This window comes from Protopterus annectens, chromosome 3.part1, assembly GCF_019279795.1.
Source record: "Protopterus annectens isolate FY-2018-M chromosome 3.part1, PAN1.0, whole genome shotgun sequence".
NCBI lineage: Eukaryota > Metazoa > Chordata > Ceratodontiformes > Protopteridae > Protopterus > Protopterus annectens.
Genome location: NC_056732.1, coordinates 1,300,585,152 through 1,300,602,658, shown reverse-complemented (window position 1 = coordinate 1,300,602,658; position 17,507 = coordinate 1,300,585,152). Strand labels below are relative to the sequence as shown.

At 42.9% G+C, this 17,507-nt stretch overlaps 1 protein-coding gene across 7 annotated transcripts in view; it reads left to right on the top strand.

Annotated features, from left to right (window-relative positions):
- Positions 1-17,507, top strand: part of CIBAR1 (CBY1 interacting BAR domain containing 1) — a 1,541,282-nt gene that overhangs the window by 118,170 nt on the left and 1,405,605 nt on the right. For 6 of the 7 annotated variants that reach the window (XM_044067347.1, XM_044067348.1, XM_044067349.1 and 3 more), the window contains exon 1: positions 5,797-5,861. The exons of the other annotated variant lie outside the window; for it this stretch is intronic. In XM_044067347.1, coding sequence (XP_043923282.1) covers positions 5,812-5,861 — 50 coding nt within the window. In that variant the 5' untranslated portion in view covers positions 5,797-5,811. Of the gene's footprint in view, positions 1-5,796; positions 5,862-17,507 lie in introns of those variants that run through there. 7 annotated transcript variants of the gene reach the window in all.

Genomic DNA, 17,507 nt, shown 5'->3' with positions numbered 1-17,507 from the left:
GGTATAAAAGTTTCAGCCGACGCCATTTTCTTCAGTCTTTCTTGCCGCGCGGTGCCCGAAGCAGAAGCAGTTCACAAGTGCCGGTCGGCTGACTCCTGAGATTTTCGTGTTCGAATTTCAGATCCGAAGTCTTCATTAAAAGCTAAGTACCCCGTTGGGGAAACTTTTTTTTCTTGCTCCAGACCGATGTCAGAAAAAGTTAATAATTGTATTTTTTGTGGGAAGCAGATAAACAAACCAAGTGGAAAACACTCGAAAATCACTAATAAAATCAGAAGAAATGCCGTGATAACGGAGACTGCAGGCACGAACTGGATAACATCTACACTTTATTCAGCACAAAATAACAACCACATGAACACCTTGAATACAACCATGCGTGTGTGGGAAGCAAATACCTCATAAGGACTTTCATTCTTACTGTATTCCTTGCCTAGGCCCTGACCACGGTGTTTCAAGTTGTCGGTTTTGTGCTACATTTAACCAGCGCACTATTAAGCGTCAGTACGATTTTGTATTGAGCTATTTTGGCCGCAGATTTAGTTATACAATGCCGTCAGATAGCCATCCTACTACCGGAGTTCACAGAAAGTGCAAAGAAAAAGACAGGCAACCGAGGTCCAAAACCAATGACGAAGCTGTCACAGGCCGCTGCCGATTCCCACGTGGAGTCAAGTCAGGCTGCTGGAAACTCAAGGTATTGGAGCCTCGGAGACTATTCCCTCAGATGGGTCCGGAGCCACTGAGCAGGCATCGGCTTCTGAGGGTGTATTCAGACCTAAACAATTATACATTAAACCGACTTCAGCATCCAAGGCAAAGACTAAAGCACCTTTAAAGGCAAAGAAACAAGTTCACCAGCCACATGGACAGGCCTCCATGCCCAAAAAACAGATGCTCAAAATGGCCGAAGACTTGATTACCTTGATCAGGGGTTCCCATCCCCCTCCTGATAAGAGGCCTAGGCAAGAGACAGACTATGAATCTTCAGATCAGGTTTCCATTTCCTCTTCTGATCAGGAATATCCCCCCCCCCCCAATGAGGATTCTGATGCTGAAGAATCTTTTCCTTCAGCTTCTCCTCCTGAGGACTGTTCCTTTGGGGAAACCTTGCATACCATGAGGGAGCATCTCCACTGGGAGAGCCAAGACTTTTCAGAATCTAAAAAGAGGCTCAGAGACTTCCTTCTACTACCTCAACACATGCCTCTAGCTATTCCACCTGTGTTAGACATTGTAGATGATGTGTTTTCAGAGTCTAGTCTGACTCCTGACTCCTTACCTCCTGCTCCTGTTAAGCCTGACAGATACTACAGGGTTCCTGACTCTCCTAAATTCCTTTCCAAAAACCCTTCTGCAGACCCAGAAACTATTTCTCAGGGTCCCAAAGGGGTTAAGGCTTCCACTGCAAAAAAACCCTACCCCTCTGACAGAGATTCTAGGGCACTGGATAGATGGGGAAAAAAGATTTACACATTTGCTACCTTGGCTATAAGGGCCTTAAATTGCCAGTTTCATATGCTCAAATATCCGCAATATGTCTTGACACTGCTTAAACGGAAAATGTTGGTAAATTCTGAATGTGCAGAAAACAAAGAAATGCAGGATTTATTGCATGCAGCTGAACAAGTTGGAAAGCATACTTTGCAATGTGGTTTTGATTCTCTGGAGGCTTCCTGCAGGGCCGCTGTTATGGGTTCTGTAATTAGGAGGTACACTTGGTTAAAGGAACAAAATCTGTCTGATCATGTCAAAGCTAAGTTATTAGATGCACCATTACAGCATGATACCTTGTTGGATGTTAAGGCAGAAGAGGTGTTAAAATGGAGGACAAAGCTAAATCTATGCAAACGGTCAAATATTTTTTTACAAGTACAGCCACCTAGGTTTAGCAGACACTGGTCTACAAAGAATTGGTCCTTTCCAGTGTCAGACAGACCTCAAAGGGGCAGATCCAGACGCCCTAGAGGCAGATCCCAGCCACAAGGTTCATACAGGTCTAAGCAATGGGATGCTTCTACCTCCAAAAGTGGAGAAGACAAATCACAACCATACAGGAAACAGTCCCAATGACTTCCCCCTGCCTGCACCAAGCACTTTTCTACTGGCAGCACCCTTAGGGGGGTAAAATAGCACTTTTTTCTCAAAACTGGCACATTATAACCCAGGACAAATGGGTTCTAGACAGTGTCACAAGGTTACAAGTTTCACTTCTATATCCTGCCAAGGGCAAACGGTTGGCCAGACCTGCCAAAAATATCAATGGGCAGAGGCTCAAAAACAAGTCTCATCCCTCATGGACGTGGGGGCCATTCAACAAGTGCCACAGCAAGAGCAGGGACAAGGATTTTACTCGACTGTTCTTGGTACCCAGAAAGGACAAAGCATGGAGACCAATACTGGACTTATCTACTCTAAACACTTTCCTGTATATACCAAAATTCAAGATGTTAACCTTGCAGCAGCTTCTGCCCATGCTGGGCAGAAAGGCTTGGCTCGTCACTTTAGACCTAAAAGAGGCATACCTGCATGTCCCAATCAGACAATCATGCAGAAGATACCTCAGATTCAAGGCTGGTTCAAAGCATTACCAATTCTCTGCACTGCCCTTTGGCTTATATACTGTGCCCAGGGTCTTCACCAAGTGCCTGGAACCAGTAATTGCTTTCTGCAGACAAAGAGGAATACAAATATATCCTTACTTGGACGACTGCCTCATTCAAGCAGAGAACAATGACATTCTACTACAGCATCTGGCGTTTGTGAAAAGACTTTTAACATGCCTAGGGTACACAGTCAACGAAAATAAATCAAAACTAGTACCCTCTCAAGAGATAATATTCCTGGGTGCAAGCTTAAATACAGCTGCCCAGATGGCTCATCTCACGCCAGACAAACAAAGGCAACAGACTACCTATTTCAAGGAAATGACAACAAAGGCCCAGTTATCTGCAAGAAAAATTCTGCAGGCTTTGGGCTTCATGGCATCCTGCATCCTACTAATTCCATATGCAAGACTGCATATGAGGAAACTTCAGTGGTACCTAAAAAGTGTATGAACACATTGCCACAGCCTGGAAACAATGACTACTCTCATTCCCTGCCTGCAACAGGAGTTTCGATGGTGGGCAAAGGCTTGTCACCAAAACAAGGGACAGCCATTCTCACTACCCCCAGCCAGGCAGAACCTAACAACGGATGCATCAGATTATGCCTGGGGGGCCCACATGGCAGGAAGAGGCATTCAGGGCACCTGGTCCAAAAATCAGATGCATCTACATATCAATCAAAAAGAGATGCTAGCTGTTCAAAATGCCCTGACAGCCTTCAAGGACCTAATTCATCCGGGACGATTACTGATAAAGACAGACAATACCACGGTCATGTGGTACATAAGCAGGGGAGCATGCATTCTTACTCCCTTTGCAGACTAGCCATGGCTTTATGAGACACAGCATTGACTTACCAAGTACATCTGCAGGCACAATTCCTGCCAGGAAAGGACAATACTCTGGCAGACGAACTAAGCAGAAACCTCATGGATCCCCATGAGTGGCACCTGGAGCCACAGGTCTTCAGCATGATAACAAAGAAATGGGGACGCCCGGACATAGATCTATTTGCCTTCCCTCACAACTATCAACTAAAAAGATTCTGCACAAGGACTTATCACAGACAAGCATGGAAAGTGGATGTTTTATCTTTCAATTGGAAAAACCTATCAGTATATGCCTTTTCTTCCACTGCCACTCCTCCCCAAGGTACCCCTAAAGGTGAGACAGGAAAAAACAAAAATGATTCTGATTGCCCCAGACTGGCCCCACCAGTACTGGTATCCGATGTTAAGGAACTTGTCTCAATGCCCAGCCTGGACCTTACCTCAAATACCTCATTTACTGTCCCAACAAAACAATCAGATTTTGCACAGCCGACTCAGGACTATAAACCTGGCAGCATGGTGGATAATGTAGCCATACAAAGCACACCTCTCAGTAAAGCTGTGATGGATGTCATTTTGGAAGCCAGAAGGACTAGTACTAGAAAATCCTATGCTGGAAAATGGAAGAGATTTTGTGCTTGGAACCAAGCTCAAGGAACCGACACAGCTGTACCAAATATTCCTCAGATTTTGCAATACTTAACTGAGATGTTGTACAAATGCCTATCTTTTTCATCAATTAAAATTCATGCCTCTGCCATTTCGGCTCATTACAATACAGAGCCACCACTCTTTTCTCATCCTTTATTAAGGCAGTACCTCAGAGGAGCCAAAAATGTAAGGCCTCCAAGGACATCAGCAATACCTACATGGGACCTGAATTATGTCTTGGAAAAACTTACCCTACCTCCTTTTGAGCCAGCTGCAACTGTGGATATAAAGTTTTTTTCTTGGAAAACAGCTCTGCTCCTAGCAATAACTTCTGCAAGATGAGTGTCAGAGCTACAGGCTCTCATGGCTGTGGAACCTTTTTATCATTTTTTTATCCAGACAGGGTCTCTGAGGACAAACCCTACATTTATGCCTAAGGTGGTGTCCAGTGAAGCCCTAAACCAAACTATTCATTTGCCAACTTTTTATCCAAAACCACAGAACAAGGGGGAGAAAAGTCTGCATTCTTTGGACGTACACAGACAACTTCGATTCTATTTGGACAAAACTAAAGTTTTCAGAAAAACAGAACAATTACTAGTGGCATATGCTGCAGGATCACAAGGAAAGGCTATCTCCAAGCAGACTATTTCAAAGTGGATAGGTCACTGCATTCGTTTCTGCTACTCTCAGCATGGCAAGCCAGTGCCTAAGGGCATTAGGCCACATTCAACCAGAGCTGCAGCCTTTCTCAGAGGAGTACCAACCAAAGACATTTTAGAGGCTGCTACTTGGAGTTCAGTGCACACCTTTACAAAACATTACAATCTGCCACTTTACTCTAAATCCAGAGCAGGCTTTGCCACTGCAGTTCTGCAGGGCCTCATAGCCGCTCCTACTGTTTAGATCCAGCCCCCCAACCTTAGCGTTAGGACTCTACCCAAATGTAATGACTGCAACAGTGAAGCACGAATAACATAGTCCAGTTGTGTACACGTACCATAAATGTAGATGTTCGTATATTCACTGTTGCAGTCCAGGTTACCCACCCATCCCCTTTATTTCTGCTGTCACTTATCTTTACTTCTCTGATCTATACAACCTGTGTGGTGTATTTGCTTGTAGATGAAGGTAAAGTTTATTTTGGTGCATGTATGTTTTAAATATATATCTAGCCTACCCTTTTGGGGGCACTTGACATCTGGGGCAAGAAAAACTGAAAAAAATGGTGTCGGCTGCATCTTTTATACCCCTGACGACAGGAAAGGGGTGACAGCAACCGACGCATGACCCAAGACTTTGGAATTCAGTCTGACTGAGGGTGACCTGCCAGCAGGATTACCCAAATGTAATGACTGCAACAGTGAATACACTCTAGCATCTACATTTATAGTAAGTGTACACAACTGTACTTTCCTTCTATTGTCAGTGAATAGCATAGCTCTTTCCAGTACCACTGTGTCATTACATACTCATTTTCTTAGTGAAGATAATCACAACCTACTATTAATTTAATCATTTGTACTAATCAGAATGTGCATCAGGATGAAAGCTTCAAAGTGACTACATATCCCTGACATCACTTAACTCCAGTATTGTCTTGTAATCAGAGGCCCACAAAGTGGTGTTATGAGCCAGCTGCTCTTGTCTCTTAGGATTCACCACAGTGAGCTTAACCTGAAGAGAGCACCCTCCTTCTGTAATCATGCAGGTCTTTCCTTATGCCATCCTTAGGAAAACTGTACAGACCTTTTTGTGATCATGTTGTTAGGTAAGTCATTTGTTTATTCAAAGCGCATTACTAGACTGAATGTTGTAGATCTTGCCTAATCTTCTAAATAAATTAATTTAAACATTTATTTGCTTAAATACATTTTGCCTGTCCTTTGCAGTTCTACCTGCTAAACATAATTTCAGATTATTTTATGACAGTGTTTTGCCTCTCCACCAGTCATGAAACCATTGAGCAGCCTCCTGTTTTTAATTGGCATTAGACAGATTTTTCTGAGCAACATCTGAATTACTTATCTCCATATAAATCATTTCTGGATCAGCATTATTTTATGTGCAGTAAATATGCACATCTCTAAGCAACCTCTGAATTGTTTCATATAATCACTACCTGTGGGTGGGAACATTTATTTTATTTGATGTAACAATTTAACGCTTTCAGTAATTTAAAAGGTGTGAATGCTAAATTACAACTCCCAGTATGTAATGATAGTAATGTAGTCTTCTTAGTCCACTGGGCTGCTGATGTTGGAATGACTAGATTCTTATTGTTACTTTCACTGTACCTGTATGATGTATGGTCCATATTGATGCTGCTGCCTGTTAAGCTACGTGACTAACAATATATCCAGATTTTCAACAGTTATTTACATTGTTGAAATTCTAGCTTTTCAAGCCTTGCATGTTGTACTTCAGCTGAAGTACTTACAGTGATATCATGAGATGATGGCACGACGATTACTTAATTTGAATGTGCATTGTAATACTACTGCTACTTCAAACTAAACTTTTCTGAGTACCTGTTTAAAAATGATAAACTGGCATCTTTTTAATGAATTATCAAATAAATGTCTTTATAATTTTATTTTAATGGAAAAAAATAATAATCTGATGTCCTTTTCATTCGTTCCTCAACCAATGGGTTCACATTCAATCCTCAATCTGACTTGGCCACTTTCTTTGTCAGCCTAGGATCCAGCTCTTGAGCTCTTTCCTTTACCCATAATGCCCCTTGAATACTGCTTTATCTCGTATCTTGTTTGCTGCTCTAGCGATTGGTCAGGAGTTCCTGCTCTCAAGCTGGGAGTTTATTGTGAGTGTTATATTTCTTAACACTGTTCCTCACTTTACCTCTTTAGAGTTGGTATATAGTTCTGTTAGAACTTTCCGACTACTGGTGTAGACTTTTCTACCATTGTTCGTAGCCCTTCCCTGATCTTACCTTAAATCTTGTTATTTGTCTTATACCATTGCTGGTATTTTCTCTTAAAAAAAAAAAAAAAAACTTTTCTATAACTTCTTTAAAATGTTTTTCTGGTGAAGTTTATCATCATAGTGTTTGTAACTTTCCAGCATAGCAGACAAAAAAAATGCACTTCCTGTGGGCGTAAGATACCCAATTCTGATGCCTGCAGGGAGTTGAGGGTGTGTATGTATTGTTTAGGCCTGGCTGACCTTCAGATTTCTTGTGAAATTTGTGCAAGCTTCAACACCTGGGCTATAAGTGATAGGCGCGATATGTTGCCTGCGTCGTCTTCTGCAGTTATTTCTACTTCAGGGGCTCAAACCCCTCAAGAAGTCAGAAAAGTTCAGAGACAAGGGAGTCCAAGAAACACTTCCCTGCCTGATCTCCTTTTTTTGCTCCAAGTTCTGAGCTGCCTTCTAAGGTAAAAAAAAAAAGTCTCAGATCTGACCTTGTCAGATCCGAATACCACCAAGGCAAAAAAGGTTTTGGATCTGATGTTGTAAGATCCAATTACATATCTAAGCAGGTCTCCTCAAATCCAGTCTTCATGCTTCTTTCTGGAGACGGTTTCTCAAGTCCCCTTTGTTGCAGGAAACTCCAGAAAGACTTCTCATCCTCTCTCAGCATCCTCCTTTATCAGGTCTTCCTAGCGTCTTTCTGAGTATGATGTGGATAGGATGATATGAAATTTCTTAGAAATCAGATCCAGATGGGGGTCCTTCAGGCTCCATCCCCCATTGAATCTGTGAGTCTACAGCCTTCACACCCTTTAGTGACTCCTTTTCTGATCTGACCTGCAGTTTCAGAGCTGCTGAATCTGAATATCCTGAGAGTCGAGGTGCCTAATCCGAGAATGCTACCTTCCTCCACTCCAACTCCTTTCCTGATCTGTTTGGCTCTGAGTTTGTTAGAGCAGACGTATCAGCGTCGGATCTGGAGGAATGACTTAAACTCCAAGGGTTTCGGAGCTGTCACTTTCCCATGGCGCATCGGCATTAGACAGCTCTGGTCTGATTCCCTCCTCAGGGGCAGAACCTGGGGTGAGTGGCAATGTGGCTGATCCAAGAGCTTTGGTTCCAGGGAGACTGATTTCTACTTCTGGCAATGAGAAAAAAAATGAACCAACATGGCCAATAGAAGGATAAATAAAATCACTTTATTAAATAAGATAGTAAGCGCTTTCGCTATGTCCTCATCGCTTCTTCAGACTAAAAAATGAAACAATTCTAAGCTTCTTATGTAACTTCAAACAAGTATAATGAATGAAAAGCAATTAACTATTAAAGGCATAGGCAACCTTTTAGATGTAAAATACATATTGCAGAAAAATACTCAAATGCTTTAATAAAGCATTAAAAAAATACATTATATATATATATATATATATATATATATATATATATATATATATATATATATATATATATTAAGGGACGTGTTTTTAAAAAAAGGTTTTAAACTTATTGTACTGTTCAAACCTGGTGAATGATAAGCTTGCAGATTTAAAATCCATTTGCTCTGCTAATTCAGTTTGTTTTTTGATTATCACCACCTCTTAAATTCTCATCAAGTATTTCCAGTACTAAGAATTTAAATTGGGGTCAGTGCCAAACATATTAATATGTGAAGCTAAAGCATTAGTGTCTTTTTAACTTTAATAGTTTTTTTTTGTTTTTTTTTTTTTTTTATCCTTCTATTGGCCGTGTTGGTTTGGTTTTATTATTTTTTTCATTGCACAGTTTTTATTTTTACTAGACCTTTATCTTAGTCTTGTTTCAACTTGTGTGATTTCTACTTCTCCTGGAACTTCTGCCTTCAAGGTAGTGGAAAGGGTCTTCTCCTGTTCCGGGGGACAAGCAAGTGTCACCTGTTTTAATCCTACTCCCATCCTTCCATTGGATTTGATTTCTAAGTCGCATCATGTTACTCCACAGGGACAGCCAGCTCGTAAGAGCTTCTAGGGAATGTCTGCACAGAGGCTTCCCCTTTCTTCCGACTTCTCTCTAGAGTATCCCACTGAGGAGGTTCTTCTGAAGAAACCGTGCAAAAGGAGGCATTTAGAGGTCCCTCAGGAAACATTGACAGAAGACACTGATTTTGATGAAGGTGAAGGGTCCCCCAGATCTGCATCAGGCGACATTTCATTTGGAGACATTTTAGAAATCCTGTGCCAAAAAGGTGGATGGTCTTCCCAGAACCCTTCTCTGGAGGAATCTTGGAAGTTTTCGGGTGTGTCCCATCTGCATCTGGGTTACCCCCCGGCAGATGAGCTTGTAGACCTTGACTCCTGCTGGGTATGGAAGGAGCTGGATTCCATAGAGCCCATCCCTACATGCCCGGACAAGATCCTCCATGTACCACTAGACAAACAACAGTGGTCCAAGGGTATTCCTGTAGATGCTATGGTTGTGGTAGCAGCCATGAAAAAGGAGCTCGCTGAACAGAAATAAGCTGTCCAAGAATCTAGGGCCTTGGACAGATATGGAAAGCAAGTATATGCGTCAATAACCTTTGCTATACGATTGCTGAATTACCTGGTACATTTACTAGGTTACAGAGGTACTTAGTAAATAAACTGTAACTCTTTTCCTGGGTCCATGTTGGCGGAGGAGACTGAAAGCTTATTCTTCGTGAATGGCCACCTTACAATCCATATTAAACACGTCAATGAGGTTAATATTTCACACGGCTGAAGGTTCCTACAGGAATTTCCATTAGGAGACATGTCTAGATGCACTTGTGGGACTTTGGTGAGCCCTTTAAAGTGTCATTCATCAGTGCTTCTTTTGATGGATCCTCCCTTTTTGGGCCCACTGTTAGAGAGACACTTTCCCATAGTGAACAAAACGGAAAGACCCTATCTGCCATAGGAATCCATTTTTCTACCCTGCAAAGATCATTGTGGTAAGAAGATGTGGTATGTGAAATCTCAAGGGCCTTTTCAAGATTCACATGAAGAATCCCCCCCCCCCCCCCCCCGAGTCGGAGGGGGAAATTATAACAACTGAAGATGCCAGCCATGTGGCAGAGGAGGGTCTGCAAAATCAAGAGTATAGAGATTCTTTCTCAGACAAACTTTCAGCATTCCTTAATGGTTGCCCAACTGTTCTTCTTTGGTGACAGTCGGGGAACGTTTGTCTTGCACCTAGACATCTGGACATCAATACAAATTACACATGGGTGCAAAGAATCGTACCCAGAGAATATTTTATTCCTGTTTTACGAAATCCTCTGAGGATAAGAAAAAACCTCCCTGATGTTCTACCCAATCAATGGGAGCAAGCAGCCCTAGAAATTCAAAAGTTCTAGACAAAAAGTCATCAAGAAGTCCCACCAAATGAGAGAATCTGTTTTTTACTCAAGGTTCTTTTTAGTGCCAAAGAAAACATGGAGTCGGGGACGTATTCTTGATCTCCGTTATGTAAACAAATTCATAAAGAACTCCACATTTCAAATCGTCATGGTCCAGTCCATTCTACCATTGCTTCATAAGGAAGACTGGATATGCTCTATAGAGCTTGAAGGATGCATACTGTCACATAAAAATGAACAAACGATTCCAAAGATTTATTCGCTCCTGTCTGGGAGCCAGTCATGATCAGTTTAGAGCCCTGCTCTTTGGTCTCACCACAGCCCCCATAGTGTTCACTAAATGTATGGCAGTGGTAGCAGCTCATGTAAGACTGCATGGATTCAGGGTGTTACCTTATTTAGAAGACTGGCTTCTCACTGCATGAACCAGGCATTTATTGGTAACAGCCAGAGACTGTCTCCTTCAATTGACTCAAACTCTGAGTATCACCATGAATCTTGCAAAGTCTAAACTTCAGCCAGTGCAAGTCTTGGAGTTTATAGGGGCTCTCCTAGACACAGTGAATCTTCAACATTCTTACCACAGAGTAGAATTCTCCCCTTAAGGTTACATGTCAGTCACATTCTGTCTTATCTTCTTCCTCCAGCCAAATAGGTCTTAACAATGTTTGGATCAATGGCTGCTGCAGTAACATTAATACCAGCAGCTCATTTTCACATGAGGTTCCCTCAGTGGATTTTACAAGTACAAAGGTTTCCAATAAGGCTATCCAGGGTATGCAAGGATTCGTTAATCTGGTGGATCCAATCCAGTGAGATTTGTCAGGGCTGCCCCTTTATCCTTCCTCCACCCAGCAACATGTTGACCACGGACGCCTCCCAGTTTGGGTGGGTGAGGGGCATTACTTGGGCCGACCAAGTTGCATATAAATATCCTAATGATGAGAGTGGTCTTATTAGCTTTGCATAACTTCCAGAGCTCTCTTCCCTTTGGGGACAGTTGCTATTCAAACGGAAATGTTGCTTGTTTGGTACATCAACAAACAGGGGGGAACCAGATCTTAACCTCTTTGCCGAGAAGCAATGAGGGTTTGACAGTGGGCAATCTTATCCAACCGTTTTCTTATAGCAACTCACATTCCAGGGAAATCAGATGTGCTAGCAGGCAGGCTCGGCAAGACTTTTCTGATGGCTCACTTGTGGTTTCACAATCAGTCGGTGGCAGATATGATCTTCCAACAGTGAGGTCAACTATCCTGCAGCCTATTTGCCTCTCCCCTCAACAAGTACAGCAGGTTCTTTGCCCTAATCCCTCCTCAGTGACAGTCACTGAGAGATGCTGTAGATAATATTTGGCCCTCCAGTCTTCTTTATGCCTTTCCTGCCCTGCCCTCAATTCTCAAGTGTCTTCAGAAAGCTTTCAGCTTGAAAAGCAAACTAATCCTCATTGCCCCCCTTCTGACCTCTGCAGATTTGGTTCCTTTTCCTATGGGCTTACCTAATATTTAAAAATTGGACGCCAGTCCAGATCTTCATTCCAGGCCTCAAATTGACTGCATGGTTTCTCTTTTCCAATGATGGATAGACATTCGAGGCTGTTTTCTCCACATAGAAGAATTTTGTTTTTGTCCCAGAAATCTTCTACAAGAAAGATTTATAAAAGAAAATAGAAGAGATTTTCCTTATGGGCTAAGCAGAGAGATCTAGATCCTTTCTGTGCTCTGATTTCTGCTGTTAGAATTTCTTACTTTTCCAAAGTGGGGCCACTTTCCAGCTGGCTGCTATCTCGAATTTTCATGTCTGAGATAATGCCTCCCCTTTAGCATCATCTAGGCTGTATAAGGCTTTTCTTAAGGGTACCTTTTTACTTAGACCACCTGTTAAGGACCCATACCTGCATGGGATCTTACTTTGGGTTTACAGAGTCTAACTCAGTCACCCTTTTGACCCTCAGCAAAAGTACATCTAAAATTTATTTCTTGGAAAACAGTGTTTCTTGTAGCTATTACTTCTGTAAGGCGAGTCTCTGAACTCCAAGCACTTTTTTCAAAACTGCATTGTTTTGTCTTGCATAAGGAGAGGGTTGCCTTGTGTACAAATCCATCCTTTTTATCCATAGTCGCATCAGACATAAATGTCAATCAAGTCATTCATTTGACAGTTTTCTTCCCAAAATTTCAGAACAAAGGAGAATACATACTTCATTCATTAGATAAACATAGACCACTTTGCTCTTACCTTCATAGAACGAAGGGCTTTAGAAAGACTGATCAGTTGTTGGTTTCCTTTGTAAAGAACAAATTGGGTAGGCCTGTCTCAAAAACCACAATAGCCAAATGGATAACTGATTGATTGATTGTATTTCTCATGTGTATTCTCTAAGGTTTGACCTTATCAAAATAACCAAGTGCTAATTCGATTAGGTCTGTGGTTACATCATCTGCTTTTTGTCCAGAGCTTCCACTGATATTTGTGCAGCTGGCACTTAGTCCAAAGTTCAAACCTTTCTAGCCCATTATAAATTGGACATCATCTCCAGGAATAGAGCTGCATTTGGTTCTGCAGTAGTCCGGAATATATTTCCATTATGGCCACCCACGGTTACTGTAGCTGGGGACTCTTTCCCATTCATTGAGGAATGAATGAAAATGACAATATCAGATATTTGTGCTTACCATTATGCATCAGTTTTGTAAGTTTTCATTTTTCCTCAACTTCCCGCCTTCCTTGACTTTGGGGATGACCGGATGGAGTTTGTCAGGGACCATTGTTCCTGTTTGAGCCCATGTTCTGTTCTACTACAAATTTGTGTATCAGTATTATGGTATATATCTATATCTATATATCTATATAGGTCGTCAGTGGTATAAAACACACAGCCGATGCCATTACATCAGCTTTTATTGCGATGCAGGGGCCCGCAGAAGAGGCAGTTCGCATGTGCCGGTCAGTCGCTACCTGAAATTTTCGTTTTTTGAATTTCAAACCTGAAGTCTTCAAAAACTAAGTACCCCGTTGGGGATCCTTTTTTCTTGCTCTAACCGATGTCAGAAAAAGTTAACAATTATCTTGCCTGTGGAAAGCAGGTACCTCACAGAGATTTTCATTCTTACTGCATCACCTGTTTAGGCCCAGACCACAACGTTCCTCACTGTCAGTTTTGTGTCTTGTTTAATGCCTGAACTATTCATCGTTGTTGCTCTCTTTGTTGCTAAATTCTTTCGTGCTCATTCTTCATATTCCGAAATGGCTTCGATAAGCCATCTGACTATGGATCTTCTGAAAAAACGTAAGGATAAAGACAGAGACAGACCGCATAGGTCCAAAACTGCAGACGATGCTTCCATTTCACCAGTCCGCCGGTACTCAATGAGGCGCTTTCGTAGCCCCCGATACCCGCTTCTACAGATTCACAGGCCTCTGCTGAGACCCATTCGGAGTCCGGTATGCCACGAGATGCTTCTTCTACTATGGAACCTGCGGCTGTCTCTACCTTGGATGGGTCTGGAGCCGCTGTGCAGCCACCGGCTTCTGAAGATGTATTCTGATCTTCCGATGTTCGTATTAAACCGACAACTTCATTTTTGAATAAAACTACCAAGTTGCTCAGGCCCAGAATTCGCACTACGCCTAGAAAAACTATGACCAAAGCACATGCTCAAGCTCCTATGCCACAGAAACAAATACTTAGAATGGGGGAAGACCTTATAACTTTAATTAGGAGAAGCCGGCCTTCCCCCTCTAAAAGACAAAGAATTGATTTTCCTTCTGATTCTACAGACCATGAGTCCGATGATGCTGATCCCATTACCAGGACATTACCCTTATCTACCTATGAAGATTCAGATGCAGAGGATTCCATACCCTCTGCCTCCCCTCCAGAGGACTTTCCTTTTGGTGAAACCTTGCACACCTTGAGAGAATTTCCACTGGGAATGCCAGGACTACCCTCAGTCCAAAAAGAGACTCAGATAATTTTTAGACTTGCCTCAGCACAGGCCTCTAGCTATACCCCCTGTCTTGGATGTTGTAGATGATGTCTTCATGGAATCCAATCTTACGCCTGATACTTTATCACCAGCTCCTAGAAAACTTGACTGGTACTACAGAGTACCTGACTCTTGCAAATTTCTTTTAATAATCCCACTGCGGCTCCGGAGATCATTTCCCAGGGACCTAAAGGCATTAAGGCTACTACATTCAAAAACCCTACCCCTTCGGACAGGGATTCTTAGGTATATACCTCTGCAGCTCTTGCCATCAGGGCTTTGAATTGCCAGTTTCACATGCTGAAGTACCAGCAGCATATTATGGAACTAATTAAACAAAAAATGTTGTTGCTTCTAGATTGTTCAGAAAATAAAGATTTACAAGAGTTGATGCATTCTGTAAACCAAGTTAGTAAACATACTTTGTAGTGTGCTTTTGATGCCTTAGAAGCATCTTGCAGGGCTGCTGTCACTGGGTCTGTACTGAGAAGGTATGCTTGGCTGAAGGAACAAATCTTGCCAGACCATGTCAAAGCAAAATTACTAAATGTTCCATTAAACCAGGAACATTTGTTTGGCACAAAATCAGAAGAAGTTCTTAAAAAGCTAAATCTATGCAAACTATTTCTTACAGGTGCAACCACCCAGATTCAGTAGGCATTGGCCTTCTAAAAACTGGTCCTGTCCAGCCCCTCCCAGGCCTTCTCAGTCCAAACCCAGAGGCCACAGACCACCAAGACTACAGTCTCAGGGTATGCAGAGATATAAACAATGGAGTGCTCCCACCTCAAAAATAGGGAGTGGTAAGCCACCCCCTTATGGAAAAGGTCACACTGACTTGTCTATCATCCTTCCCAGCCATGCCCAAGTACTTGCACCACTAGGAGGAAAACTTGCTCTGCATGCAAAAAACTGGATGTCCATTACCCAGGACCGATGGGTCTTGAACATTGTATCCCAGGGATACAGATTCTACTTCCACTCACTGCCAATCCCATGCGGGTTGCCAGCCCTTGCTTCAAACCAGTGGACAGAGGCTCAAAAGCAAGTACTTTCTCTTCTCAGTATCATGGCTATTGAACCTGTTCCTGTTGACCAAAGGGGACAGAGTTTCTACTCCGGACTGTTCCTGGTCCCCAGAAAAGAGGCTCTTGGCACCCTATCTTGGATCTGTCAGTTCTCAACACCTTCTTGATGGCCCCAAAATTCAAAATGTTTACACTGCAACAGCTTCTTCCTGTGCTAGCCAAGGATGCCTGGCTAGTCACCCTAGACTTAAAAGAAGCTTATCTGCATATCCCTATAAGGGAATCTTGCAGGAAATATCTACGTTTCAGGGCAGGCTGTATGCACTAGCAGTTTTCTGCACTTCTCTTTGGCTTATCTATTGCACCCAGGGTATTCACAAAGTGCCTGGCTCCAGCCATTGCATACTGCAGGCAGCAAAATATTCAAATTTATCCATAATTGGACAATTGCCTGAGTCAGGTGGACAGTCAGGAATTGCTACTTCAGCACCTGGCATTTGTAAGGAGACTGCTAACTTCAATGGGGTACACCATCAACGAAAAGAAATCACAGCTGGTGCCCAGCCAAAAGATTGTATTCCTGGGAGCAAGCTTGAACACAACTTCCCAGATGGCATTCCTCACTCCAGAAAAAAAGGTTTATTTGGCAAACTACTTCAAACTAATGGCCATCAAAACCCAGCTATCTGCAAGAAAAATACTGCAAGCCATAGGGTTCATGGCCTCGCACATTCTACTAATTCCATATGCAAGACTGCGTATGAGGAAACTTCAGTGGTACTTAAAACGACTCTGGTGTCAACATTCTCAGGACCTGGAAACTGATTCCCATCATACCTTGTCTAAGGGCAGAGTTACTTTGGTGGGCAGAGGCATGCAACCACAACAAGAGACTTCTTTTCACTCAACCCCTCGCTGCCCAAACCCTGACAACAGACACATCGGACTATGCATGGGGGGCACACATGGCAGGCAAATGCATTTAAGGCAAATGGGAGCCCAGGACAAATTCCCCTGCATTTCAATCAAAAAGAGATGTTAGCTGTACAGAATGCTCTGACAGCCTTTAGATACTTTATCCTTCCAGGACAGCTCCTGATAAAGACAGACAACACCACAGTTATGTGGTACATAAAGAAGCAGGGAGGAACTCATTCTTACCCACTCTGCAGGTTAGCCATGGCCCTGTGGAACACAGCCTTGAGCAACCAAGTGCATCTACAAGCTCAATTCCTGCCAGGCAAACACAATTATCTGGCAGACTACTTATGCAGAAATCTGCCGGACCCACACAAATGGAAACTGGAACTTGATTCATTCAAACTTCTAATCCAGAGGTGGTGGATACCAGAGGTGGACCTCTTTCCCTTCCCCCAAAACCACCAATTGAGCAAATTTTGCACCAAGAACCCTCAGAGCAGAGCCTGGAAGGTGGATGCCCTATCCTTTACATGGGAAAACTTCTTCTCAATTTATGCTTTTCTTCCTCTGCCCCTCCTCTCAAAAGTACTACTCAAGGTCAAACAGGACAGATCAAAAACAATCTTTATTGCCCCATACTGGCCACCCCAGCACTCGTACCCACACCTACGCAGTCTTGACAGCAGTGCCACCCTGGCACCTACATCAGACCCCTCTCTGCTGTCCTAGCAGGAGGGACAGATTTTACATCCACAGCTGCAAACCCTGAAACTTGCAGCCTGGCTTATCCCGAGTACACCAGCAGCAACCCTCAGCAAACAGGTGCTGGATGTCATCCTTGAGGCCAGAAAGCCTAGTACTAGGAAATCCTATTCTGAAAAGTGGAAAAATATTGTTCTTGGAGCCAGTCTCAAGGAAAGGAGACAGCTATGCCCACCGTACCTCAAATTCTAGATTACCTAGCAGAGCTGCTCCACAGAGGCCTATCCTTCTCATCCATTAAGATTCATGCCTCTGCCATCTCAGCTCATTACAATACTGAGCCTCCTCTCTTTTCTCACCCTCTCATCAAACTGTTCTTGAGTGGAGCTAACAATTTAAGGCCCCCTGAGGAGAGCTCCCACCCCTGCTTGGGACCTTAACTTTGTACTAGAGAAGCTCACGCTTCCCCCTTTTGAGCCTGCTGCTGC